The following is a 25520-nucleotide window of genomic DNA, read 5'->3' on the forward strand; positions in this document are numbered from 1 at the left end:
AGAAGAACAGCTACCTCAGATCTGGTGTCTTGCTACAGGTAGAGTGACATCTGCTTGTGAGGTGTGCTGTAGTAATAATCACTTCCACAAATATTTAATCCATAATGATCTGCCTTTTCATTCCAGTGCTGTGCAAGGCCAGGAGATGGCTGACAGTCACTTAAACTGGAGACTGGTGGATATTATTTTAGAGATCTCTGTTGCCATACAAAGCCTGGTGTTTTGTCATTTCTTTGCAGGATGTCACTACATTGTGTTCCATGCAATGTGACAAAACATGCTGTTTTTAATCTGCCTCCCTCCCTTCCAGGTTTCTAAAATAAAGCGATGAGCACCTCTTTGAAGTGCTGCGTGCTTTTTTAACTTCTGTTTTGTGTTCCCCTAGCAGAGACACAGTGTAAACTGATCTGTTCACCCATCAGTTCAAACAGAAGAATTTCTCTCCTGAAATGCCAGATAATGGAAAAAATGCATTTACACCCTTTCTAGGTGGAATGCCCCACTTGATGACTGTAGTGGTAGAATAAGAATTCAATTAAAGTGTACAAGAAGTGTTTGCTTGGTCTCCCCCTGTCACACTGAGGTCTTGAAACAGAGTCCTTCATTCCTTGTACTATCTCAAAGAAAGAAAGAAAGGATGCTTAGCTTGCTTTCAAATGAGTGGTGCCATAGGCTGAGGCAAAGACAATAATTTAAAACAGGTCTGTTCTAAAGCCTTATTAAGACAATTAAAGTTTTCCATTTGCTTCGGTGTGTTTCAGATGTAAAACAAAATGTAAAATGGAATGAAACTATGGACAGTCTTATTTACCAAACTAAAAATATTAGTCTCTATGCACATTTGTCTATTCAAATGGATTTTATGTAAATACTGGCACCAGAGGATGAATCAAGAACAATACCTTTTCCCATATCTGAGACTTGAACCTTGTGGAGGCCTCTAATAGCTGTTCATCCCAGAAAGGATTAACTGCAATGTCTATGCCTAGCTCTGCTTTGAAAAGAGGAAGATTTTGAGAGGATGGGGAAGATTTTGAGTTCAAGTTAATTTTCAGGACTCCAAAATTGCTTTCTCTAGTTTAATTATCATCTTAATAATTTAAAAATATCTCAGTAACATATGTTCAGTGATTTGAACCACCCTTGAATGTGCTTGAGAAGTCTCTTGTAAGGAAATGAGATAATAACACTGACTGTGTGGCTTATCAGCTCTCTTGGTCCTGACCTAAGTCACACTCAGGTTGTGAACACCACTTGCTGGTTGGTGTGCAACCTAGGTCCTGTAAGATATGTAGACAGCACATCTGGCACCAAATATATTCATGCCTGCAATGTCAGCAACAGTGCATTTGGCACACAGCTGTGCACTGCCCTCCTCACCTCAAAATATTGGCAGTGGGTAGTACTTGGAAGCTAATCTTGTTGGTACCTGTGTTAAAACTGTCTTGGGAATTTACAGGGCTCTTTTGGCTCTATCACTCATATATTTTTTAAAAGTGATACATTTTTGGGGGAGGGCAAGTACTGTAGAAAATTTTGTGTAACTTGCTTTCATTTGCTGTAGAAAAAGTACAGGCAGAAGGCTGATGCTCTGAAGTTCACCAGTGTGGCTGACAGTTCTCAGATCAAGCATGCCAAGAAAAGCCAGGAACTTCAAAGTGATGTGAGTCCTTGACTGAATTTGTCTCTTTGCAAACAGCTTAGGCATAATGTGGTCATTCCTGACATATGTACACCAGTGTGATGGTAAAAGAGCCCCCAGTCATGAAGACTTTCTATATATAAAGTTTCTTCAGATTCATTCTAACAGGTTTTATTTGTTTATTTGATTCATTTTCTCCTTGAATTCTTTGAACTAGAACAACAGCAACAAAAATCAAGCACCATTGAGAATGGGCTCCTGACTCTTGCTAGTTGTCTCTTGTGTGCTGGACAAGCTGCCTTTCTGTGTGTGATGAAATCAGAATAGTAACCATAGATTTAGAGCTTTATAGTAGGGACTTCTTTTTCTGTGGGATGTAAGAAATGCAACACTTTGTGAAATGAGGCATATTTTCATAGTTTTTGAACAGCTCTTCCAAGAACTTCATGGGCTAAAACAGAGCAGTTAATTTCTCTGCTGTTGTAGCCCTGGGATATAAAATGGGGATGATTTCTACTCGGATCATAAAAGGTCCTTGATGTTTTCATTCAAAGTTGTAATGTTAGTCCTCACTGGAGTATTGTGTCAGCAATTACATTTAGGTCACAAATGTTCTCTGAAGATTCACTTGCTTAGCGTTCTTCATTTCATGCCTACAATTCTCTATGTCCTATTAAAGACTTTCATTCTACCCAGGAAGTAGATGCCATTTAACATTGGGTAAAATATATTCTTGCATGCATTTTGTATAGAGTATGAATTGCTGTCAGCTTTATAGCTAGATAAGTAGCTAATTTTAGGAAATAAAATGAAAGTATCCTGACATATGTGCTGTTTCACTGCTTCCTTGAAATTTAACCATGAGCAGTTTGATCAACCTCCCTCTATAAGTCAGTTTTTACCTCCATATTTAACACAAAAGTTCAAGATGCTAAAGAATAATTTTCCCAAATAAGTTAACCCTTACAAATCCTTGAATATTTGGGGTGTTTTAACCAGTATTCCTTCAACATTAAATATAGACTACTGCTTGTTGACCCTGCTTTGCTTTCTGTGGACAGGTTGCCTATAGGTCAGGGAAAGAGCAGTTTCTTCATCAGTACACCATCAGCAAAGATGACCCTGTCTTCATGCTGGCCAAAGCAAATGCTGCCAATATCAGTGAGGTACTGTGTCATTCCCTCACTTCTGTGAATAGTTACAGCTGCTGTGAAATACTTGTTCTGTAGGCAAAGGTTATGTTCCTTCTCAGAGAATGTCCTCATGTTTTAGATATAAATACTTGAAATTTAATTCCATGCTCTTAATAAATCGTAATCACATCTGCTGTTCTGAAGACTTGCCACTTCTAGAGTTTGAAGCTGTGCCTTTTTCACATGCTTCCAGGTGAGTGGCACACTGACAATTTCACTGGAACCAGTGAGATATTGGGGTTTCAGTAACCACAGTGTCCACAGTTAAAGGGTGTAAAGGAAGAAACCAGGAGCTGATCTGTAGCCATGTTGCTTCTGGGCATGGAATGTAGAAAGGACTCATTACTTGAGAGCTTTCACTGTGAGTATAGAACAAATAGAATGGATTGATAGTAATAAAGAAACGATGCTGTTGTCTTCTCTTTAGAAGCTCTACAGGAGTAGCTGGGAGAAGCAGAAGGAAAAAGGATTTGTGCTTCGTTTGGATGCTTTGTCATTCCTGACAGCTAAGGCAAAGAGGGATCTGGCAAGTGATGTGAGTATGGACTCCATCAGCCTTCTTTTTCTTAGGACAGCTGACAGCCCAGGTTGCTGCTAGTGTTGGGGATGTGTCACATATGTTTCAGTGCCCTGAGCCATCCTCACTTGATTCATGCTAAGGAGCAATGGAGGAGTTGTCTGGGTGATTGGCATTCTGTAATTAGACAGAGGGTTTGCTCTGAGCAACTCAGAACTTTTCCCCACATGCTGACTGTGTTTTCCTATTCTCACTTTGACCTGAGGGTGAATTTTAGAACTCAAAATGAAATGGAAATCTCCTGTGAAACATCGTAACTTAATACATCTATGCCTGGCCAGAAAATTCCTGAAAGAACCTTCTGACCTCCATGCCTGAAGAATGTTGTTTTTGCTAGAGAGAACCAAAAAGAAAATATTTCTTGCAGGTTTTTGTAAACATATTATTATCAAGAAAGGACTTATTCTTTATAGACACTAATTTCTAAGGCATTCCAGTTCCCTTTTGCAAACCATCTTCTTACTTGCTTGTACTGAGGACCCAGCATGCCACACCACTGACAGACCATTGCTTTACTCCCAGTAGAGTTTTCAATTTGGCAGCTTAAATCTCTTACTCTTGGTCTGTTTTCTTCTTCACAGGTTAAATATAAGGAAGGTTATGAGAAGATGAAGGGTAAGCTCATTGGAGTAAAAGCTGTGGAGGAAGATTCGCAGATGGCTCATTCCCTGCAGATGTCAAAGCTGCAGAGTGATCTGGAGTACAAGAAAGCCTTTGAGGGCACAAAGAGTCAGTTCCAGATCCCCATGGATATGGTTAACCTTGTTCATGCCAAAAAGGCTCAGAATCTGGCCACAGATATAGGATACAAGACATCTCTCCATCAGTACACAGCCCTGCCTACTGACAGGAGGGTGGCATGGGCCAAGTGGGCCTACGGATTGCAAAGTGATGTAAGTCCAGAGCTCCACTTATTTCAATACCCTCTCATCCAGCCCTTTTTCAGCCCCACCTAGGGCTGACTTTCTTCAGACATTTATGCTTGTAATGCCATGACATCTTTATGCACCTAATTTTTCAGCTATTAAACAGTGAATATTACCAGTAAATATTAACCATTTATTTCCTCAAGAGATATATTTAAGTTGTACAGTGTTTTTGAGGAGGGTTATAACTCCTCATACAGGCATGGCTTCTTCAAAGCCTACTTCAAATGCTAATAAAACACTAGGATTCCTATATGATGTACATTTATTTTTGCTTCCTAATGTGCAGGGAGGTTAAATAATGTACGGTGCTAAAATTGGTGATAAAATTCCATATGGAGACCACATGTTCAGCTGTAACCGTCAGATGAACTGTCTGATACTGTAAACAGTTAAGTTAGACTTTCCATTCTGAGACTGTAAGTCTGAACTTTTCAGGGAAACTGAGATAGAAATGTGTGCTGGCCTTGTTGAGGTATGGCTGCTGAAACTTTTGTGACATCTCTGAGAAACCTGAGTTACAGCCAAGCATTTCAAATTCAGTACTGTTGCTAGGACAGATTTTGTGAGGAAAGTGAGAAGTGCTCCTGTACTCTTCTTCCTTAAAGACAAATGAAAAACTAAACAAAACAAAACACTTTCTCTCCAGTAAAACAAAAGGGTATGGCTTGGGAAATGCTACGTATCATTTTCTTTTTATTGCAAGTCATGAATGATCTTTTAAGGAGTGTTCTGTATACAATAAAACTGAAGTTATAGTAAAAATTGCAAATATCACTTTTTAAAATTACCTTGCAAGGCATATTGCACGAGTGCTGGTGAATCCTTATACTTCTATTTCATTCTGTATTTTTTTCATTTTCCTTGCAACTATGCAATAGTGAATAAAACAAAAGCAGGCGCTAATTTGACTTCATTGTTGTTCCAGAGATGTCTGAATCCTTTAATGGCATTTTAAGTGTATGAACACCAACAATAGGACATTTTCTTTCCTTTGTCAGAACCGATACAGAGCAGATTTGAACTGGATGAAAGGAGCTGGATGGATAGCCACTGGGTCATTAAATGTGGAACAGGCTAAGAAGGCAGGAGAACTCATTAGTGAGGTGAGATTTCATGACAGCATGTAACAGAATTTGCTGCATAATGCGTGCAAAATGTCTGTATAAAATTAAAATAATTTCCACTCAAAGGGGAAAGAAAAAGGCATACCACATGAAAGCCCTCAAAACCAGGGATAGGACTGGTAATTAGAGGGAAACCAGATACCAAACACATACCAGTAGGAGTCCATATAGCCTTTGCAAAAACAAAGTAGGTGACAAATGATATTATGAATAATAATGGCAATCAAACAGTGCTCAATTGCTACCCACTAGCCTACCTTTTTAATGAAGCAAAACAGGAGAGATGATGAAAAGATGGAGCCATTGGACCCAGAACTTTCTTTTGTAACAGATACACGTTTCCTTCTTGCTCATTTTTCATATATATTCATGCTAGCTATTGAAATTCATATAGATCTCTCTCTGCAGCTATCTATCAGCCCAAGTAGTTTTCATCCTTATTTCTCCCTAAACCAGTATCACTTAGAGGAGAAGGCAGACTCTAGAATACTTTGTGCCTGTCCCATGAGGCCTTCAAATGAAGTTCTGGTGGAAATGGTTAAAAGGTGCATAGTATTCTGTTTCTGTTATTTCAGAGGTAGTCCTGCTGGCCAAATCTGTTGTTGTAAGAGACTGAATCCTGTGATTTTTCAATAAGTATGATGCAGGAATCATGTGTCCATTCAGTCTGTGGTGTCTCAGAAAAGTACAGTCATCCTTGCACAACTGATTGCTGACACAGTTTTTTTCCCCATGTAATCATCCATTGTGAAGAAGGATGATTTTTGAGACACAATAAATGAGATTCCTCAGCTAGTGTCAAACAAGGTAGCTTTATAAAAACTGGTACAGTAATGCCATCTGGAATAGTAACTGTGAATCTGTGTAGGTATTCCATTTGGATATTACAGTAGTGAGAATAGCTGAGTAGAAACTTGACCCCCTGGATTGTTTATCTCAACCTTTTTGTGAGTACTAAGTAATGTTGGGTTTCTATGAGCCTTGTCCTTTCTTACATATAGTAACTAGTCCTTCTAATAATATGCTGCAAAACAATTGCCAGCATAGAATCTCTAGACATTTTATGCAGAGGTGTTCTGGTCAACTCTGTTTTGTCTCCAAATCTGATTAAGACAAGGCATAAACCACTTTTGTTCCCTGTTAAACTCAGTAAGATTGCTCATTTTTAAGATATTATTTTTGGAAGCCAAAACATTACTTATAAGCTTATAATACTTTAAAGTGCTTATGTTTTATATTGGTATTTTTAGTCTTTGAAGGGTCAAGATGTTGCTTCAGATAAAATGATGTGGGTTGCAGCTCAGTTTAAAGGAAAATGACAAGCCATGAGTTTTTCTCAGGCATTTGGAAAATTTAGTATGTGCTATTTGGAGAAGTGGTAAGGGCATTGATGGATTTAAGACAACTCTTGCAGGAATGGAAGCTTTTAGTGACCTGGCCAAATGGAAAAAGTGTAATTTTTCCATTGAACTGGCTACACTTTAATTATGTATATATAACAAGACCAAGAAGATCTCAGAAGCTACTATGAGTCCTTAACAACAAGCAAAATTAATATAATTTTCTAGCAGATATGCCATAAAAAATTAGGTACAGTTTCAAGGACTGCACAGATTTGCTGCAGGTTTAAGGAGGTAACCTAAACCCCTAAACAATAAGTTAAATAGCTGCCATTTTTAACAAACTACAATTGTCTATTATTTCTTTCTTAAAGGAACTATAAATTAAAAATACAATTGGTCATATTCTATTTGAAGTAATGTAGAAATGATTTTAAAATCCTGAGTTCTGGAGTATTTAGGTAAGCAGAACCTGATTTTGAAATATTTTTCCTATATTTAAAGATTAATATTAATTGGCAAAAGGTTATTGTTAAATTGAAACAAATATTAATCTGAAAGTACCTAGGACATAAAGATGAGGAAAGAGGAATAATAATTATGTTCACAAATTCACTCTAATCTCCAGCAACCTATGATTTTTCTCTTTCAAATAGCATGAAAGAGCAGCACAAAATTCACAGCTTTGATCTTTTTCTGCTCAACAGAAGAAGTACCGTCAGCATCCATATGCTTTGAAGTTTACCAGTATTAAAGACACTCCTGAGATGATCCAGGCTAGAATTAGTTATAACCAGGCTGTGGATGTAAGTTATAATGTATATACATTATGATTATAAGAGTGGTATCCTCTTTGAACGACCTGATTGAAGCACTGGCTTTCTCTCTCTTTCTTTCTCTGAGATTATCCTTGGAAACTGTGAAACTTCTGTATTCTGGTGTGGTGCATCCCACAAAGAGCATGTTTCTAACTTGGACTGGGAAGACATCCCACAGAAGTGAATTCGATTTTCATACAGAAAGAATTCTGTCCCATTTATTTTCAGAAGTAAAATTTAGGACTGAGACTGACCTTTGACCTTTAAAGAATTTTGGCCTTTTGATATTCATTAAGGAAGAACATGTTTGGGGTTCTTTCCCCTTTTCAAACAGATCTTTCAAATTTCAGTTTCTGCATATTCTTTGGAAACTAAATGTAAGGCAGCATGACAAGGAAGGAAAAATAAATTATTTCAAGCTGTCATCCTGCTGAGAGAGAAATCCAGGAGGGGAAACCTTAAAGGGAAGAATTGAGTCTGTTTGGTGTTTAAACATGTTTATTTTTAATAGAAGAGCGATTTAAAAATATTGTAGACTTAACTGGGATAATACAGAAGTGAATAATAAGCAAAAGTCACTCAAAAAAGACAAGTTTCAAACATGAGAGGATGTTTTATTGTGAAAATAGATATTTTTAAAGTGAAGGAGAAGATGAAAGACTTTGTGTAAAACACATGCTATTGTAATACTTTTGGTGTCTGTGCCTTTGGTTTAATTAATAAGATCCAAAAGGCTTACATCTCAGGCGGGATAAATATAAGTCATTTTGTTTCACTGAGCCACAGTCAAAATCAGTCTGGTGCTCTACTTCTTCACACATGGAGTTCTCATTAATTTTCCTCTTAGAGAGCTGCAGTACAAGTGGGCCCAGCTGCTAAAGAAGTGTCAGACAGGTGAAATGGAGGGGTCCATTCTAATCAAGAGGGTCTTGGACTCTCCTGCAGAAATAGCCTGGGAAAGGCAAGTCTGGGACTCCAGACATGGGTCATCTCTAAGGCCAAAAAAAAGTGTGTGTCTGTTCCCATCTGAAAGTTATGGTGTCAATGTAAGAAGAAAACCAGGCTAGCAAAGAAAAATAATGTGGAAAGGAGAACTCTGCATGGCCATTACAGGGGAAGTTCCAGTTCCAGTTAATTGCACAGAACTCCTCTTACCTGTCTGCAGACATCTGAAAGTTATCTGGTCCTGGGCCAGCTCTGTGTTCCTCCTCCAAGGGTTGATGTGAGTGGCACACACAGACACCTCTTCTGTGATGGGATAAATCACCTTCTGAGGTGTTTAAACCTCTTCCCATTGACAATTGAGAACCCCTTTGTATCTAACTCTGGACAGAAATTTGGAGTAATTACAAAGATAATTACCATCCCATTTATCTGCTAAAATTGAACACCTTTGGAGGAGTGTTTGGGGATCTTCAGCTCCCTGTATTTCAGTGGATTTTCAAAGTGTTAGTGGGCTAACTAACATTACTACTATCACTACTAATGAGTAGTGGGCTACTCATCACTGCACACCCTCAATCACTACGGTTTATTTTTCTTCTCCCTGCTCACATATATTAGAAGTGATATCAAATTAATATTCAAATATCTGAATTTTCATATACATTAATTTACACACTCAAAACTTCAAGGAGCTCTTCTCTAGCATACTCTAGATGATAAGTGTATCAGACTCCCAAAGGCTTTTGAATCCCTTTTGACTGATACAATTACCTGTATTTATTAATGCCTCTGCTGCTTTTCTGTAGTGTTTGCTTTCCATAAACTTAATTGTTAATGTTTTTGTTTGAACTAATGATTGAACATTTAGAGAGTACTTGCTACTGAAATTCATCTCTGTTTGCAGAGGCTGTACAAGGAGCATGGAGAGAGTATAAAACATCAGTATACACCAACGACAGATCTTCCTGAAATCCTTCAGGCCAAATTAAATGCTATGAACATCAGTGAGGTATAAACCTGACCTTTAATATTTTAGAGGAAAGTGGGAATGTTGATAGTGCTTCTCTGTTTGTTCAAAACAGGAAATCATACGTTTTTTCCTTTCCCCAGTATATGATCATTCTATGGTCTAAATATTTCTGAAGTAATGTGGAAAACCAAACTTCTTATCCAACTTCACCTACTTTAGAAAATGAACAAGCAAATAGTCTTTTATAATGGACATTTGTCTTGCAATAATTCCTGTTGTGCATTGCCAGTTTCATTTGTGTTTGCCCTCTGCTTCAGAACAGAATGAAACTCATGTGGAAACATTTCTAGGGTCTCAATAATGCTGTGATGTCAACCCTCTGAACAGCAACTCTTCTTTACTTCTGTTCCATATTTCCTAGGCTCGTTACAAGGAGTCCTGGAGAAGGATGAAGGATGGTGGCTATCAGCTGAAACTGGATGCCATCCCCTTCCAGGCAGCAAAGGCTTCGGGTGCAATCATAAGTGATGTACGTGAACGTACTGCTGATATTGTCCAGTGGGGCATGTCAGACACTCCAGGCTGTATCTGCCCTGCTGAGTGGCTCTTGATGGAAACAGCATGTCCAGCCAGCTCTGCATCTGGGAGACATCTGGCCTTGGACTAGTTAGTGGTGCTTTTGGAGGTGCAGCCACAGTGAGGGGTTATTGGTAAATAAACAAAGGCAGGTTTGTGAAAGCAAAGATGAGCAGTTTACCTGCTGCAGTGACTGGACAGTCACAGAGATTGCAGTTGGGTGAGGTCTTCCTAGAACCCATTAAAACTTCATTCAGATTTATTTTCACACAGAATACTGTCAGAATGTACTGTATTATGAAAACACTTTCATTCAGATTTTAACAACTGGACTAATAATTCTCTTTACTCCTATTCACCTTTCTCTTCCTACTTCCTTTTTAGCACAAATATAAGGAGGCTTTTCAGAAAATGAAAGGGCAGATGGCTGGCTCGTGTGGCCTGGATGGTGACATTCATATTGCTCATTCAGTCCATGCAACATCTCTGCAGAGTGATGTAAGTACAAGGGAAAGATGGCATTCTTGAATTGATTTCCTAACGGAGCAGTTCATCAAGGAAGATGCATTTACCTGTGGACTAGCTGTGGAATAGCCTACTTATTTAAAACTTAGGGCTTTCTGTCCCACTTTCCAGATATTTTAATATAATCGTGATATCCTTGCCATCCTTCTACGTTATTTACAGTAACATTAATTTGACTGTAAAAGAAGCCTGTGTTCTAGCACACTCCCCTGCTTCATACCACTGCTGCCTATCACAGAATATTTTACTCTGTGAAAGCACCACTCAGAGGCAGGTATAATTGAGAATTAGCAAGTAAATTAAATTAGTTATTCAGTGTTTATTTTCAATTTATTTTTTTTCTGAAAGACCAAAGGATGAATGAGTTTGTGGAATTTCAAGTTGGACTTTTTTGGCTGGGGAAAGACCATGTTCCCACCTGGTCTTGACATGCGCTAAGAATCACATAATTTGTTATTTGCTTATAAGAATTGTGACTTTTCAGTGCATTTTGAAGACTGTGGTTTGATCCAGAAAGAAGTGAAATATATGAGAGGGTGTTCATGGTTCTCAGAAGTGCTGGTCTTGTAGTAATGGCAGGCTCAGACAAACAGGTAATAGAAAGTGTCTGAAGGATTCATACATCTGTCAGGTTACCCTAAGTCATTTGATGACCACCAATAACTGTGGATGTTCATTATCCTGATGAACAGCCTGAACATACCAAATTTGTATAATCTGACTGAGAAATGTGAAAAATGAAAAAGATTTCTGCACTGTTCTTCTCCTGGACAGAGACAAGAAGTAGAAAAAAAAAAAAAGAACAACCCAGCACTAAATATTAGCCTAATATTATGAAACTAAACTGGCCAAATCAACAAATATTTTGACCCAAGAGTTTGTTCTAATTCTAATATAAATAAGGCTGCTTGCATGTTTTACTCAGGCAGCAGCTGCTTCTTTGTGTGGCACTTTCTAAAAATGAAGTGAATTAGGACTTCTCTTGCCGGTTTGCTGAATTTTATAGATTCAATGTATCAAGTTTTAAGAAGAAACTAACTAATCTCATCTTAATTCAACATAATATAGATGGCTACTTTTTGATGAAGAACAGGCTGCCACATACTCTAATTATAATTATTGATCTTTCACAGTATGGTTAAACAAGTTAGGGAACTTATTTTAAAAAGAATAATTTATACTGCAAAATGGAAGAAATATGAGGAACGTCTCTTCTGATCAAAACCTGAATTTTAATTATTTTGCTGTGATATCTATGTGATCTGTTTCTCATTTGATAGGTGAAATACAAGCAAGGTTTTGAGGACACAAAGTCTCACTTCCACCTGCCACTGGATATGATACAGTTGGTCCATGCCAGGAGAGCCCAGTTGCTGGTGAGTGAGCAGGAATACAGGCAGCTGCTCCACCAGTACACGGCTTTGACTGACGACGTGAGGCTGCGCTGCGCCAAGAACGCCCACAAACTGCAGAGTGAGGTAATTGCAAATTGGAATTGGTAATTGAAAAATGTCCAGGGATATTTCTCTGCTGGCTCTGGTGCAAGACAGTCCTGCTCCAACTCATGGCAGCTGGCAGCATGTGATTGAGCAGCAGCTGAGGAATAAACAATGGCTGTTCCCCCTTGATTACATGGAATGAGACATTTATCTTACTGGGCAGTGGAACAATGTGTTGACCATGATACACCAGAGATAAAGTCCAGTAGTCTTTGATGATTGGGTAGGGAAGGGTTTGCAAGTGAGGATGATTGGTAAAAATACCCTTTTTAAGGTCTTTCTAACCATGCAAACCCTTTACCAACTGGTATTTACAACTTGGTTTGGATCTGGGTGAAATTTCATGTGTACTCTCACAAGACAGATTTGATTTGTAAGACACTTACAAACTCCAGCCCAGGATATAGCTACTTAAATTCTAAGGATAAGCTTAACTCCCTACCTAGTCTTGAGTAAAATTAACTAAATAATGCCTTACAGATCTGTAGGCAGAGCCTTGAGCAAAGGGCTTTTCATAGATCACACTGCCCCTGCAGACCTCAGGAGGGGCTGTATCTTAAAAACATACCTGGCCACAAAATGCTACTGTATATCACCTTAACACTTTCAGCCAACAGACTTAGAGGGGACAGACTGTGCCCAAACTAGTGCAACATCAGATGCCAGTTGTGTTACCTTAATTTGGGTGAAACACACAAAATCAGAGATTCTAAGGCAGGTTTCCATCCATTCTACTCCTCATCCTTCTCATTATCAAATGAAATAATATTGTTATAATCTATTCATCAGGAACCTATTGGTAATTTTTGAGAAATTAATATTTTCAGGGAGTCACTGCTAGGTTTGGTGGTCTGGAAAATGTTTTAATGAAGTATATGCAGTAGTTCAGTGCTACTTTTTGTTAGTGTTCTTTGCTTATATTATGACCATTCAGAACTGTTAAAAATCAAGGCTAATTTGTTTGCAGTTTATCTTACTTAAAAGAGAAAGGATGTTCTTAAATACTGGTCTTATTTAATGTACATTTATAAATCAATAAGATCTAGCTGTGATTTATGTATTATATATGAAGAAAATTCATGTACCTAGAAAAGTTTTTCCTGAGGTTACAAATGAAGTTGGGAGTTGAAGCAGGATTTGGTGTTCATGAGCCTCAGCAGTCCTCAGAATCCTGCATCGGTGCTGTAGATCTGTTAGGGCTGTATTCACACAGACACATCCATAAACACAAGATCTTAGGGCAATGTGTACAAACTCTCTGTGGTAGATACTAATTTTAATGGATTTATTGTATATTTTTGGGTGAATAAATATAGGGCATCTCAAATGCAAACTTGTAATTACTTCTGCTTGGTTTTCCTTAGAATTTGTATCGTTCTGACATGAACTTTATGCGAGGCGTTGGATGTATTACCCCAGGGGCCCTGGAGATTGAAGGAAAGAAGAAAGCTTCTGAACTCATCAGTGAGGTAACAAAAGAGGGTTTTGATTTCTCCACTATGAACAAGAGTTTGCCAGATGTCTTTCTATTAGACTGGGCTGGCAAAGTGACTCACTGGATAATGCCAGACTCCCTCCCCTTGCGTTTGATCATTCCACTCGTGTCCTAACTGCAGATGGGTGAACCTGATGGAATTTTAGGCTTTGCAAACTTTGTTAACTTATTTTTCAAGTCTTTTCTCCAGTGTTCGAGACCCAGGAGGTGGTTATTTTATGCTATTTATTTAGGAATTTGAATGGGCTTTTTCAGCTAAAAATAAAGCTATGCCTATCTGTAATAAGTACCTTGTACTATTTCTCCAAATATGGAATGAGCTGCGCAGTGCCCAGAATATTACAGGGTCCTCATCTCTACTACTTCACAGTCAGTCTGTTTTTCTTCTACTGTTTTTGTGTGCTATTGTTTTTTTGTATGTTATTGTTCTCTCTGTAACTGGACTTTCATCTTTCATGTTCTCTTTGTACAGTCTCTCCTAGTTTCAAATCTTGCATCTTTTGCCCATATTCACATAGATGTGAAGTAGGGAAAAGTAGGAGTTGTGTTCTAGGGAACAAATCCCTACTTGCAGTGTTCTCATAGTTGTTTTATTCACAATTCAGACATCAGGAAACAGGCCAGGTGAAATCTTTTTTTTTCTCATGAAAAAATCCAGTGGACTTGTGCAGCTCCTTCTCTCTCTGGACTGCATTGCCTTTGCTGTAATTCCACTACCCTGGGTTAATGACACCAAGGGATGAAATAACCTCATTACTGTTTTCAGCATATTCAGCACAGCAGCATCTTTCACGTCTTATTCCTTATTTACTTTTCATTTCCCCTGTGAGACTTGAATGCACCTAACTCAGAATAGCAAAAGGTAAATTAGTCTAAGGATTAATAGACAAACTAGAGTTTTAAGCACAAGAAGCAGTACTAGACCATTGGAACTGGAAAAAAATCCCTTATTTGACAAGGCAATTTACTTATTCTGCTCATTTTTCTTTGTGTGTGAACTCAGAGTAAATATCGTCAGCAGCCACATTCCTTCAAGTACACATCGGTGACAGACTCTCCTGGCCTCCTTCATGCAAAATTCAGCAATATGATTGCTAATGAGGTAGGCTCTCCTAACGTGAATCAGAAAATACGCTTTTCAAAATGCAGCAAGCTGGGGATGGAGAGCTGGGAAAGAGACAACACTGTTCTGAAAGCAAAATGCATCAAAAAAAGTGAAAGCATCACTGATTTGTGCTTTTTGAAAGTTAGATAATTTTTTTTTTCTGTTTCCAAACATTTAATACCATGTTCAATTCAATTTCTTTCAAAAAGCTCACATAGTATCCATACAACAGAGTTCTATTATCAAGTTTTTTGCATGAAAAGGACTCAAAATTCAGGACTGTGGGGTGTTCTAGAGGGAGCTCATTTGCATAGTATGGATCACCTTTGAGGGCTTCCCAAAGAGCCTTTTCTTTTTTAGAAAAAAACCCCACTTTTCTAAATTCTTAAAACAAGACACAACCTATAAAAATATTATCAAAATAATATATAACAACCTGAAGAAAATATTCAAGCTAGAAAATATGCCCAGTCTACCAGAAATACTTGCCTTTTTATTTCACACACATTCATGATGCCCTTGACATTCTTAGGTCTACTTTTGCCCTACTTAGAATGTAGCAATGCAAGGCTGAGAACATAGTGGTTTGGGCATCATCATATATTTATAAAAATTAGTGTAAATGTCCTTCATGCCCAGCAAAAGCCCCACATCTTTATGTCCAGAAAAAAAACTTTGCAATTTCAATGATCTACTCAGCTGTTTTCAATGATGGCTGACTACAGTTGTCACAATCATTAACAACTTAAGTACTGCTGTTGTATAATTGAAACAAGAGAGAAAATGAATTTCAGTTGTCTCTTTGATCTCTTTCCTAGCGCCTGTATAAAGCAGCAGGAGAGGACAGTCGGCATCACTACACACCAACGCTGGGTCTGCCAGAGTTTACACGGGCAAGAATAAATGCAGCCAACCTCAGTGATGTAAGAATTTGCTCTGTATTTCTTGCAACCTATTTCAGATGCAGGATGAATTGTTCAGTGGCAAGGAAGATGGATAAGCAGAGGAAATTTGAGGTCTATTCTATTTATGCTTTCTCCTATTTGATTATAATGATATTTATCTCCATTAGCATATGTACGGTTGTGAGTAAATTAAATCTACATAAAGAACGAGACATGTTTTGTCTGAGTTAGTAGGATTTCCCAAAGATAATTTAAAAAAAAAAATCCTTTGATTATAAAGAATGAGACTGTAACACAGAATAACAAATGAAAGATGGTTCCTTTGTTTGTTCCTTTGTGCATTTAAAAGTAAAGCAGCAGTCTACATGTGCCTTTCCTACTTTAGGCAAAATACAGAGAATCTTGGCATAATCTACGTGCTCAAGGCTACAAGCTGACAATGGAAGCACTCCCGTTCCAGACTGCCAGGGCCTCCAGAGAAATTGCCAGTGATGTGAGTTGAATGATTCAACCTCCCTTCTTGCCTAATTTCTGTTAACTTCATGTAAAACAATGTCTAAAGCAGATTTTACTGAATTAAAGCAACTCCATAACCATGTGAGACAAGTGTGAGACAGAATATATTACTTATGAATGAGATTCTTTGTGTGAATTAGGAAAAAAAAGGAGAGGAAGAATCGCTGCTAATCGGGAACCAAGCCAGGTTAAACATCTTCCAGTGGGAAATAGCAAATGAATTAAAGTATTTGCAAACAGAAAAAAAGCAGGGATTCTGCTCTTTTTCAGTCTTTTAGCTCCTCATATTACAAAGTGCCCACTAAGTCTGTCCACTCTGTTTTGGGCAGACTTTTGGAAGTGTTTAGTGTTTCCAAATTGAAATGAAGTTAGAAAAAGCTGAAGGTTCTTTGAATCTCCAAAAATCAGGAGTTACCTGATTAGGAACTCCTAATCTCCTGGTCGGGTTAGGAAGTGAAAATCAGTGCAAATTTCTGTAAATATGTATCCCCTTAACTTCTAAAATAGAGAAAACAAGTCATCTTACTCTTATAAATCTCCCATTATTTGGATTGTTGTATGTTATATGTATGGTACCCATTTCTTAGAAAGCCTAAGTTCATCCCTCCTTCACAAGATTTTTAATAAATTCCAGGAAGATGGAAAAAGTCTTCATTTTGTGTAGTATTTTGTTGCATACTTCATCTCTAATGTGATAAAATATTAATATATTTCACATGTGTTTGTTTAATGAAGCAACCATTTCTAGTTGTAATTTATAATATGTACTTAACCATATTTTGCAGAGTACTTTTGGTTACAGCTTCAGATCTTCTCTAGAGGGTACAAATCCATAATAGAATTACATCCACTTACAACAAATCTGAATTTGGCCCTTCATCTTGGAAGCACTTTATAAACATTAGATGCTGTAATTTAATCCCTGCAACTCTCTTGTGTGGTAGATAAGTGTTATTATCCCATTTCAACTACATTATGAACTCTTCAGGGCCCAGGCCTTCCCTTTAAAGTTCTAAGCACCCTGTTGATGCTGTATAAATAAGCATTATCCTCATCATCACTATTTCACAGAGAGGATAAATGCAAGATCACAGGGAGAGTCATAGTCCCAGCTAAAATGAGAATGAGGAATTGCTGGTTCTTATTCTTTCCAGGAAAACTGAATTTACTCTTTAAAATAGCTGGGTGGCATTTGTAAATCTGAAGGCTACAGAGTGCACAGTGTTTTGCTTTTGTACAGATTTTTTTTCTTCTGTCTTTTGGTTGTTTCTCTCACATTCTCATTCCTAGTGATAGAAATAAAATTCTCAGAGAGATAATAAAATACATTATTTGAAGCTAAACATGATCAATGTTTTAGGCATACTCAGAAAATGCAATGAGATGCACTTAACTTTAATGTTGCAGCTCCTGTGGTATTCAAATTTGACAGCAATGAGATATTCAAACAATTGCCTTCTAGTGCTGCATACCTTGACTGGTTTTACAGAAAACATAGATGTTTCAGTATTTTATCTTAAATTAGTTATCTGGAATAGCTGGTCTAAATTTGGCACATTTTCACTTTTACCCTTTTTCTAAAATTTTTAGTACCAATATAAACACAATTTTGTGATGGAGAGAGGAAAATGCATTGGTGCCAGAAGTGTTCTGGATGACGCCAGGCTGCTGCACTGCTTGCATGCTGCCAAATTACAGAGTGAACAAGAGTACAAGAAGGGATCCCAAGACGTGTGGTCTCAGTTTCATCTGCCCATGGACATGGTCAATCTTGTCCATGCCAGGAAAGCCCAGGCCTTAGCGAGTGACCAAGACTACAGAAAGAGACTCCATGAATTTACAGCACTCCCGGAAGACATGAAGATGAAGTGGGCCAAAAGAGCCCACATGCTACAGAGTGAGGTAAAATCTTTCTTTTGGAAGATTACCAGCATGTGCTCCTGAGCCTGCCTAGAGAGGGATGGGATAGGATGTGAGGGAGAACCTCAGTGCTTGGCTCTTGCCTTTAGAACCCCCAAGTCAGGAGTCCAGACAAATGATGATGAAGGTTTTGCCTGATACCCTCACTGCTAAGTAGAGTAATGTACAGCGCACATGAGCTAGTTGGTTGTCACATCCTTTTAACATAGAGGGGAGAACAAAAGTGAAAAATGGATGATTGGATTAAAGTCACACAGTGAGATACCATGACTCTGAAGTGAAGTCAGGATTGTTGGGATTGCAGGCACTTTTCTGACTTTCACTTTTTATTGGGTCTGCCTGATTTTCTTCAATAGATTAGGAAGCAAAAGCAAGCCTTTAATGTGAGTAAAGAAAGAGTAATGTGTCCTCCTAGAAATGGGGTTAACGAGGAACCATGAACCAGATAAAATAATTAGTATTCCTGACTTGAACTCACCTCATAAAATTATTTCAAAAGAGGTTTTTTTACGCCCAGTACAAACAGGTTATTACTTGCTGCTTTGAGTCATACTAATTCACTCGTGGGGCCTTCTCTTGTAACTTGCATATGATACATTATTTAATTCCTGGTGGAACGAACAAATGCAAACAGTTTGGCTTTACGATCTGATATGTGCATGGCAAATGAAAAACCTCAAAATGTGAGTATGAACCAGGGAGTTTTTTAAAAAACCTTAATAGCTGTGGATACAAAACTGATAGTTAACGATTTTAATTTTTAACAGCATCGCTATAAATCAGACCTGAACTTCATGAAAGGAGTTGGTTGGATGGCTCTGAGATCTCCGCAGATAGAAAGTGTAAAGAAGGCTGGAGAGCTCATCAGTGAGGTAACTGATAAATCTTTCATGGGATAGCAAGTCTGTAGGAATTGTTTACCATCAAGGCTCCTCGTTACATGACACTTACGAATGTAGCTTATCATTTCCTTTTGATGTGGGAGCCTGTTTATACAAGGTGTAAGTTACCAAGAAGAAGTACGGGAGACGCAAGTCCACTGTGTGACACCTGCTGAATATTTTCCATTCCAAATGAAACACAAGAGTATAAGCAAAACATGTAGCAATAAATAAATGCAGGAAACTCCATTATGAAATTCTAAGCAGGTGGTTATGGAAGTTGTATAGAAAGATACAGCACTGACAACCACACTGAAGGGACATTTGCCTGCTCAATATCATGCATTAATGGAGAAAAATTATGAGCTGTCAAAAGTGTAGTGTTCAAAAGCTTTTTGCATGTGAATTTTTAGTGGGAAGTCCTTTGTGCATACACACACATAGACACACACACAAAAAAGTTTGGTGCCTGATACAAAGGCATCCCCAGTCCCTAGCTAAAAGAGCAACTGAGACTAAAGCAGAACAGCGGCTTCAGGAAAAATGTCTTTTATGTTTTACCCCAGTTATCACACTCTTGGAATTGTCATATATCATTAACAGAAACATCTTGTGGGTTTTTTCTTCCTTTGTTTGTTTTTGTTGCTTCCTGCCCCTCTCAGATAAACTACCGTCAAAAGCCAGAAAGTCTGAAGTTCACTGCTGTGGTTGACTCTCCAAGTTTGATTCATGCCAAAAACAGCTACCTCCAGTGCAATGATGTAAGTTTCATTCTAATGTATAACTGATCTTAACTTTTGCTGTACCATAATGCAGAAAAGAGTTGATCTTGACATTGCTCCAGTATCATCTGCACTCAATGACTTTTGGCCCCACAGAGACTGTACAAGGCCGGAGGTTCCGAAGGCAGGCACAGGTACACCCTGCCTCCTGATCATCCTGATTTTATCCGAGCCCGCCAGAATGCACTGTACATCAGTGATGTAAGTAAACCTTCTCCTCTGGGGAGCTGACTTGGTAAACTTGTTTGGGAATAAAAGCTTTCATGTATGTAGAAGCCAAGTTCTCTGAGCCTGACCAAAACTAAAAGAAGCCAGAGGAAGTGAACAGCCAACAGGTTGCTAGGTTTGGGCTGGAGGAATCGGGAAAAGTCTGCTAATTTTCCTTTGGAGCATTCATTGAATTTTCTAGGGCAGTAAGCTATTATTAAGGATTTCAAACCTTCATTATAGATATGATTAGTTACAAATTAAAATCTTTTTGGTTTTGTTTGGGTGAGGGAGGAGGGAGAGTCCTCTTTCCTAGACTATATATTCTACCTTTCTGAAGTTGCAGCACTGTGTTGAACTGATCCCTTAGGCATAGTTGTCATCAATCTGGATGTAACTGAATCAGTGAGTGGAATTTGTTTAAAGAGAATTTGTTCCCACATTATCTCACATAGAGGAACTCAGTCTATTCCTAATGTCCTGTTTGCTGAATAAATAGCTGTTCTCTTTACCTGGAGGGTCAGAATGACCTTAGTTTGTAAGGAGCTTTGAGACAGGTGAAAGAAACAAGTAGAAATTAAGTTTTTGAAGTAATAGAGGAAAATGTAAAAAGGCAAATATTGTGTACAAGGGCTGCACACAAATGAAAGGTCAGCCCTGTTAGCAGGGTGTACAGTGATGCTTACATTGCTTCTGCCTTGGCTGGCTTGCAGGATGTCTGGCATCTCAGTTTACTTTCAAATTTATCACCACCTAGCACTACTTTCACCAGTGAAACAGAAGATTATCTTAAAATGTGGAGTGGATTTTGTACTTCTTTTTGTATGGTCACAAACCCCAGAAGGGGTGAATCAAAGACTTACAAAAAGCAAATGAATAAAATCAGAAAGCCAAAAGGGTCGGCTAAGATACCATGTCTGTGTAGTAGGACCTACAGACTGGAAGCTATTTTAAGAAAGCTACTAATGGAAGAAGAACCAAATCTAGAGCAATTTCTCTTCAGGATGTAAATGTGATTCACATCCTCAAAGTCACATTAAATATGTTAGAACCGGCTGTTATTCCACATGAGTTAATGAAGCCACATGTGGCTGGGGATAGAGACGAGGATCATTTGAAAAGCTTGAAATAACTGGTATTGAAATTATGATGCCAGGAAACCCAAGACACTGTGAGTGGATGCATCAAAAGAGAGAATAAGGGCAATATCAATGCAATATTGATGTGACTGATGCATCACAGTTTCTAATAGAAATTAAATCACATCAAAAACAACCACATTCAAGTACAAAAGGAAACCCTGGTGGCACTTTTCAGATGAGGCATTTTATCATTATGGTGAATAGAAAAGAAGTTGAAGTGCTATAGAACTGGATCAAAACCTTGGAGATGGTACTGATGACTCTTGATACAAATAAGCCCAGTAGGATAAAACATTTATTATTGTAGTTATGGGACTGCGTTTAAGAAACTGCAGGGGGAAATGACTGTTTTGTTCTTCTCTTTTCAACACAGAAATTGTATAAAACATCTTGGGAACAGTCAAGGGCATCTGGCTATGATTTTAGGATTGACGCCATCCCATTCCAGACAGCAAAGGCTTCAAGAGAGATTGCTAGTGATGTAAGAATTTCTCTGTTTCAAACACTTCTCAACCCTCTTCCCATGCCACCCCACTCTGTAAAAATGGGTGAAGTCTGACATGTGTGAACTTTGTTCTGGTGTGGAAAATTGGTGATCCAATGAAACAAAGTGCTGGTTAAGTGCAAAGATTTCCTACTAAAGGCTACCATTAATAATGTCCAATACCAGACTGTTCTGTCTTATGTCCCAAGAGTTTTTCTTGGGAAGAAGACATATTATGATTTAATCAAATAAAATAGGCACTAGACTATAAATAGTTAAAGCATGGTCTAGGATAAAGTGGGTTATCTTTGAACAAAGAAGACCACAGCTGGCAAGAAAGCTAAAGATGGAGGAGCTTCATTGGTTGAGCTGTGTATTGTGTGTACCCAAGAGTGCAACAGTAGGGGGATCTCTGATTACTTTTGAGAGATGAGCATTTTGGGCCCCCTAAGTCTTTGCACTTCTTTAAAAATGAGCACAAAGGTAATTCTTCTAAAGTGTCTTGTTAGATTAGGAGATGTAGTTTGATATCAAACAAACCCTTGGTCTTTGTGCACTACAGGAAACATGATTGATAGCCAGGAGAGGATAAGTTATTTCATAACAGAATTTGAAGGTAATTTGAATGTGAAAATGAGATTTATCTCTGCACTTCCTGCAGTACAAATACAGAGAAGCCTTCCTGAGAGACAGAGGCCAGCAGATTGGATTCCTCAGTGCAAATGATGATCCCAAAATCAGACATGTCCTCAGAGTGGGGAAACTCCAGAGCGACCTCCAGTACAGGAGTGATTATGCCCTAAACATGGCACAGTTCCAGAGTCACCTCAACCAGCCAGGATTCCTCCATGCCAAGAGAAGTCAGCAGCTTGCAAGCAATGTTAACTACAGGCAGCCCCTGCACCAATACACTTGTGACCCTGAGCAGCTAAATGTGAAACACGCAAAGCAGGCCTACGAGCTGCAGAGTGACGTAAGTGTGGCTGAGCATCATGGTCCTTCTCAGGCCTGGGGGCTATCTGTGCAATTTCCTTTGCAAACCTTACCTGCCAACAAAATTACCTCAAAAGAACCACAGTCTGCTTGCTAAAAATGAATAATTTGTTTATTATTGACTCTGCTGCTCCTTTATAGCCTTTCTCTTGAATATCCAGGTCATGCGAATTAGTTAGAGCTCAACAAAATAATACATCCTGGTGCATGTTTCATTCTCTCAGGTAAAATACAGGTCTGACTTGAACTGGCTCAGAGGCATTGGCTGGACTCCCCCAGGTTCCCACAAAGTTGAAATGGCAAGAAGAGCTGCTGAGCTGGCATACCTTCGGGAAATGGGATTGCTGCGTGCTTCTGCTCAGTACAGACCTGTAAGTAGAGTAAACCATTCTTCTCACAAATCCCAACAGCTCTGCTCCTGACTTGCACACATCCTGTCTAATACTTTTGAATGCTCCCTGGAGTCTACAGTTCTCCCTATTATCTGAACAGGATATGTGTGCTTCCCTCATGAAACTTAGTGCCTTAGTGTACATCTGAATTTGAAGGAACCATTGAAGGGTATTCACCAGTGTCAGCAGTGTTGTGTCAGGATGTGCTTTCCCCAGCTTGTGGATGATGTCAGATCTCCAAGTGTCCCAGTACCTCTGAGGAAAGCAGAAGCAGAGGTAGAAAGGACTCCCTATGCAACTCCCATTCCCTTTTCCTAATTCCATCAGGATCCACGTGTTGCCATGTAAATCCGTGTTGCCGTGTAATCTCCACTGGCAGCCGTATTGACAGGCTGAGCATAGGCTCCTAACAGCTTAGTTTGTGCTGTGGAATGCTTTCTGCAAAGGGGCAATGCTCCAGCCTCCTCTGCCTCTGTCCAGCTCAAGGTTAAAGATATTGCAAGCAGGGATCTTCCAGGCTTTCTTTCTGCCTGCCTCCACAGGAATGAGTCCCAGTCTACAGCCCCTCTGCACAAGAGAGCAAAAGTCCATGCAGGAATCTCAGAGCCCTTACAGTTAAGAAGCATTCAGCCACAATAAAAGAGAAGTACTTCACTTCAAATACTTTGATTATTTAATTGTTAACTTCGGTAAGAAGTCAAGCAATAATCCAGACCAAGAGGAACAGTACATGTCCATGATTTATATTCCCATCTGAAGTTACTCAGGAAATAAGAACTATGGTTGAGTAAGGGAGGCAATGGGAACTATAGGTAATATCTTCTTCAGTCAAAGGTGTGATAATGGTCCCAGGGAAACCTACAGGTGTGCAATCCATGTGCAATTCAGGTGTTTGCTGTTTCCTTTTTATTTAGGGTTCAAAATAGAAACTAGGACTTGAGCACATTTAGTCCTTTGATATGTGAGGTATCTAACTTACATGAACAGGTCCATTTTTGCACTACTCCACAGCAGAAATTCATTCAGTGCAGAACAGTGATTTAGATTTTCCTCATTATTTTTGCCAGCTGTGTAATTTTGAATATGAAAATGTTGTTATAGAATAATAGTTAAAACCCTCCCCATCCACTGGCTGGTTTCACAATTTTTCTGGGTATGATTTCACAGGACCAGTTGGAGACAGAAGGATCTCAGCAAGCTGGAGTCAACCCTGATGCTTCAGAAATTCTGCAAGTCAAGAGAAGGCAAATGCAGCTCTACCAGAAGTAAACAGAAACATGACATAGCATGAATAGATTTTCACCTTGTCCTGCAAATTCTGTAGCTTTTCCAGTTTTCTGGGAAACATAATAGATGGCATTTAAGAATTTTTGTTTTAACAAGCAACCAAAACATTGCAATTTATAACTGATCATTTTATTTTTGTGTGGATACTTTGTGATTTACCACTGAATATATTACAGATTCTGCTATTTATTTAAAGCTGTAAATGAAATTAGTACTAGATGACTGGCAGGCTCAGCTTTGTACTACAGATGGTAGAATATGAAATAATTTGTAATGAATAAATCAGGTGACTCTTATTCCATGTTTGAATTTTTGGAGATTTTTATGTTCCTGGAATATTGGCACCATTGACCTAAGAGAGTACAAAAGCACAATTCAGGTGGTTTAAGAGATGAACGAGTCAAAGGCCAGTGGGGGAAAAGTTATCACTGACTTGCCAAAGGCAGGTCTTCTAGCAGACATCAGGGAATCTTCTAGACTATCAGGACTTTCTAGACTATTCAGGTCACAAATAGTTCTTCCATTTTTTTTCAAACCTTCCAAAGTGAAAAATCAAAATTGCTCTTTGCAATAGGGGTAACTATTGACAGATTAGGCAGCTGCTTAGAGAAGATTGTAAACCCTGGAATTCAAGTGAGAGTGACATTGCTACTTTAAGAAATTGACTCTCCAAAAACAATATTCTTTATATTCTGATTTAATACCAATCCCTTGTTTTTCAAATTTCTGTGCAGAATCATTGGGCAAAGTTAACACAATCTGACAGATACATCTTATGAAAACTCTCAAATTATCCAATGGCCTAAGACAGATTTTTTTAGCAGCTTTTAGTCCTACTATGTCTCACTGGTTAAGCACATATAAACCATTGTAGATCTGGAGCATAACATGTAATTATTCTCTAGTCAGGAATAAAGTGGATAATTCTAGTACTGAAGGTTTGTTTGCTTTTTCAATCTGAAATGTATCACTAATTAAATTTGTAGTTATTTATGCACAAAAGGGCTTTTAAAAATAATTGTCCTGCCTGATCCTCCCTCCTCAGGAAATTCCAATTGCTGCAATCTTGTAAACTCAGCCACATGGTGATTCTTATGTGTGTGAAAAATGGTACTGGCTTTAAGAGCACAAATCAATAGCTTTGAGGTGCCAGGGTCCAATGAGTACAGAAAAAACACATCTTAGACAGGAGTGTGAGGGGAAGAGGAAATGTCTGGCAGCAGCTGAGCTGGGAGAATTTTCATGACTTTCAGATCTAGAAACATGGTCTCAG

General features: G+C 38.5%; 2 protein-coding genes across 19 annotated transcripts in view; one reads left to right on the forward strand and one right to left on the reverse strand.

Annotated features, from left to right (window-relative positions):
- NRAP (nebulin related anchoring protein) overlaps positions 1 to 25176 on the forward strand; it is a 51803-nt gene extending 26627 nt beyond the window's left edge. The window contains exons 21-42 of the mRNA XM_086899170.1: positions 1565 to 1663; positions 2704 to 2808; positions 3263 to 3370; positions 3994 to 4305; positions 5340 to 5444; positions 7513 to 7611; positions 9473 to 9577; positions 9960 to 10067; positions 10499 to 10612; positions 11920 to 12117; positions 13503 to 13607; positions 14637 to 14735; positions 15557 to 15661; positions 16029 to 16136; positions 17750 to 18061; positions 18847 to 18951; positions 19623 to 19721; positions 19839 to 19943; positions 21465 to 21572; positions 22237 to 22548; positions 22793 to 22939; positions 24128 to 25176. Coding sequence (XP_086755296.1) covers positions 1565 to 1663; positions 2704 to 2808; positions 3263 to 3370; positions 3994 to 4305; positions 5340 to 5444; positions 7513 to 7611; positions 9473 to 9577; positions 9960 to 10067; positions 10499 to 10612; positions 11920 to 12117; positions 13503 to 13607; positions 14637 to 14735; positions 15557 to 15661; positions 16029 to 16136; positions 17750 to 18061; positions 18847 to 18951; positions 19623 to 19721; positions 19839 to 19943; positions 21465 to 21572; positions 22237 to 22548; positions 22793 to 22939; positions 24128 to 24229 — 3060 coding nt within the window. The 3' untranslated portion in view covers positions 24230 to 25176. The remainder of the gene's footprint in view (positions 1 to 1564; positions 1664 to 2703; positions 2809 to 3262; positions 3371 to 3993; positions 4306 to 5339; positions 5445 to 7512; positions 7612 to 9472; positions 9578 to 9959; positions 10068 to 10498; positions 10613 to 11919; positions 12118 to 13502; positions 13608 to 14636; positions 14736 to 15556; positions 15662 to 16028; positions 16137 to 17749; positions 18062 to 18846; positions 18952 to 19622; positions 19722 to 19838; positions 19944 to 21464; positions 21573 to 22236; positions 22549 to 22792; positions 22940 to 24127) is intronic.
- Positions 13826 to 25520, reverse strand: part of HABP2 (hyaluronan binding protein 2) — a 52936-nt gene continuing 41241 nt past the window's right edge. For 6 of the 18 annotated variants that reach the window (XM_086899173.1, XM_023929864.2, XM_086899186.1 and 3 more), the window contains one exon: positions 24355 to 24599. The gene's annotated coding sequence lies outside the window, so the exon portion shown is untranslated. Of the gene's footprint in view, positions 14480 to 23610; positions 24188 to 24354; positions 24600 to 25520 lie in introns of those variants that run through there. The other 12 variants (XM_023929863.2, XM_086899174.1, XM_086899171.1 and 9 more) reach the window with 4 other exon arrangements.

The sequence above is a fragment of the Cyanistes caeruleus genome, chromosome 8 (genome assembly GCF_971803275.1).
Source record: "Cyanistes caeruleus chromosome 8, bCyaCae1.hap1.1, whole genome shotgun sequence".
In the NCBI taxonomy this organism is placed as follows: Eukaryota; Metazoa; Chordata; class Aves; order Passeriformes; family Paridae; genus Cyanistes; species Cyanistes caeruleus.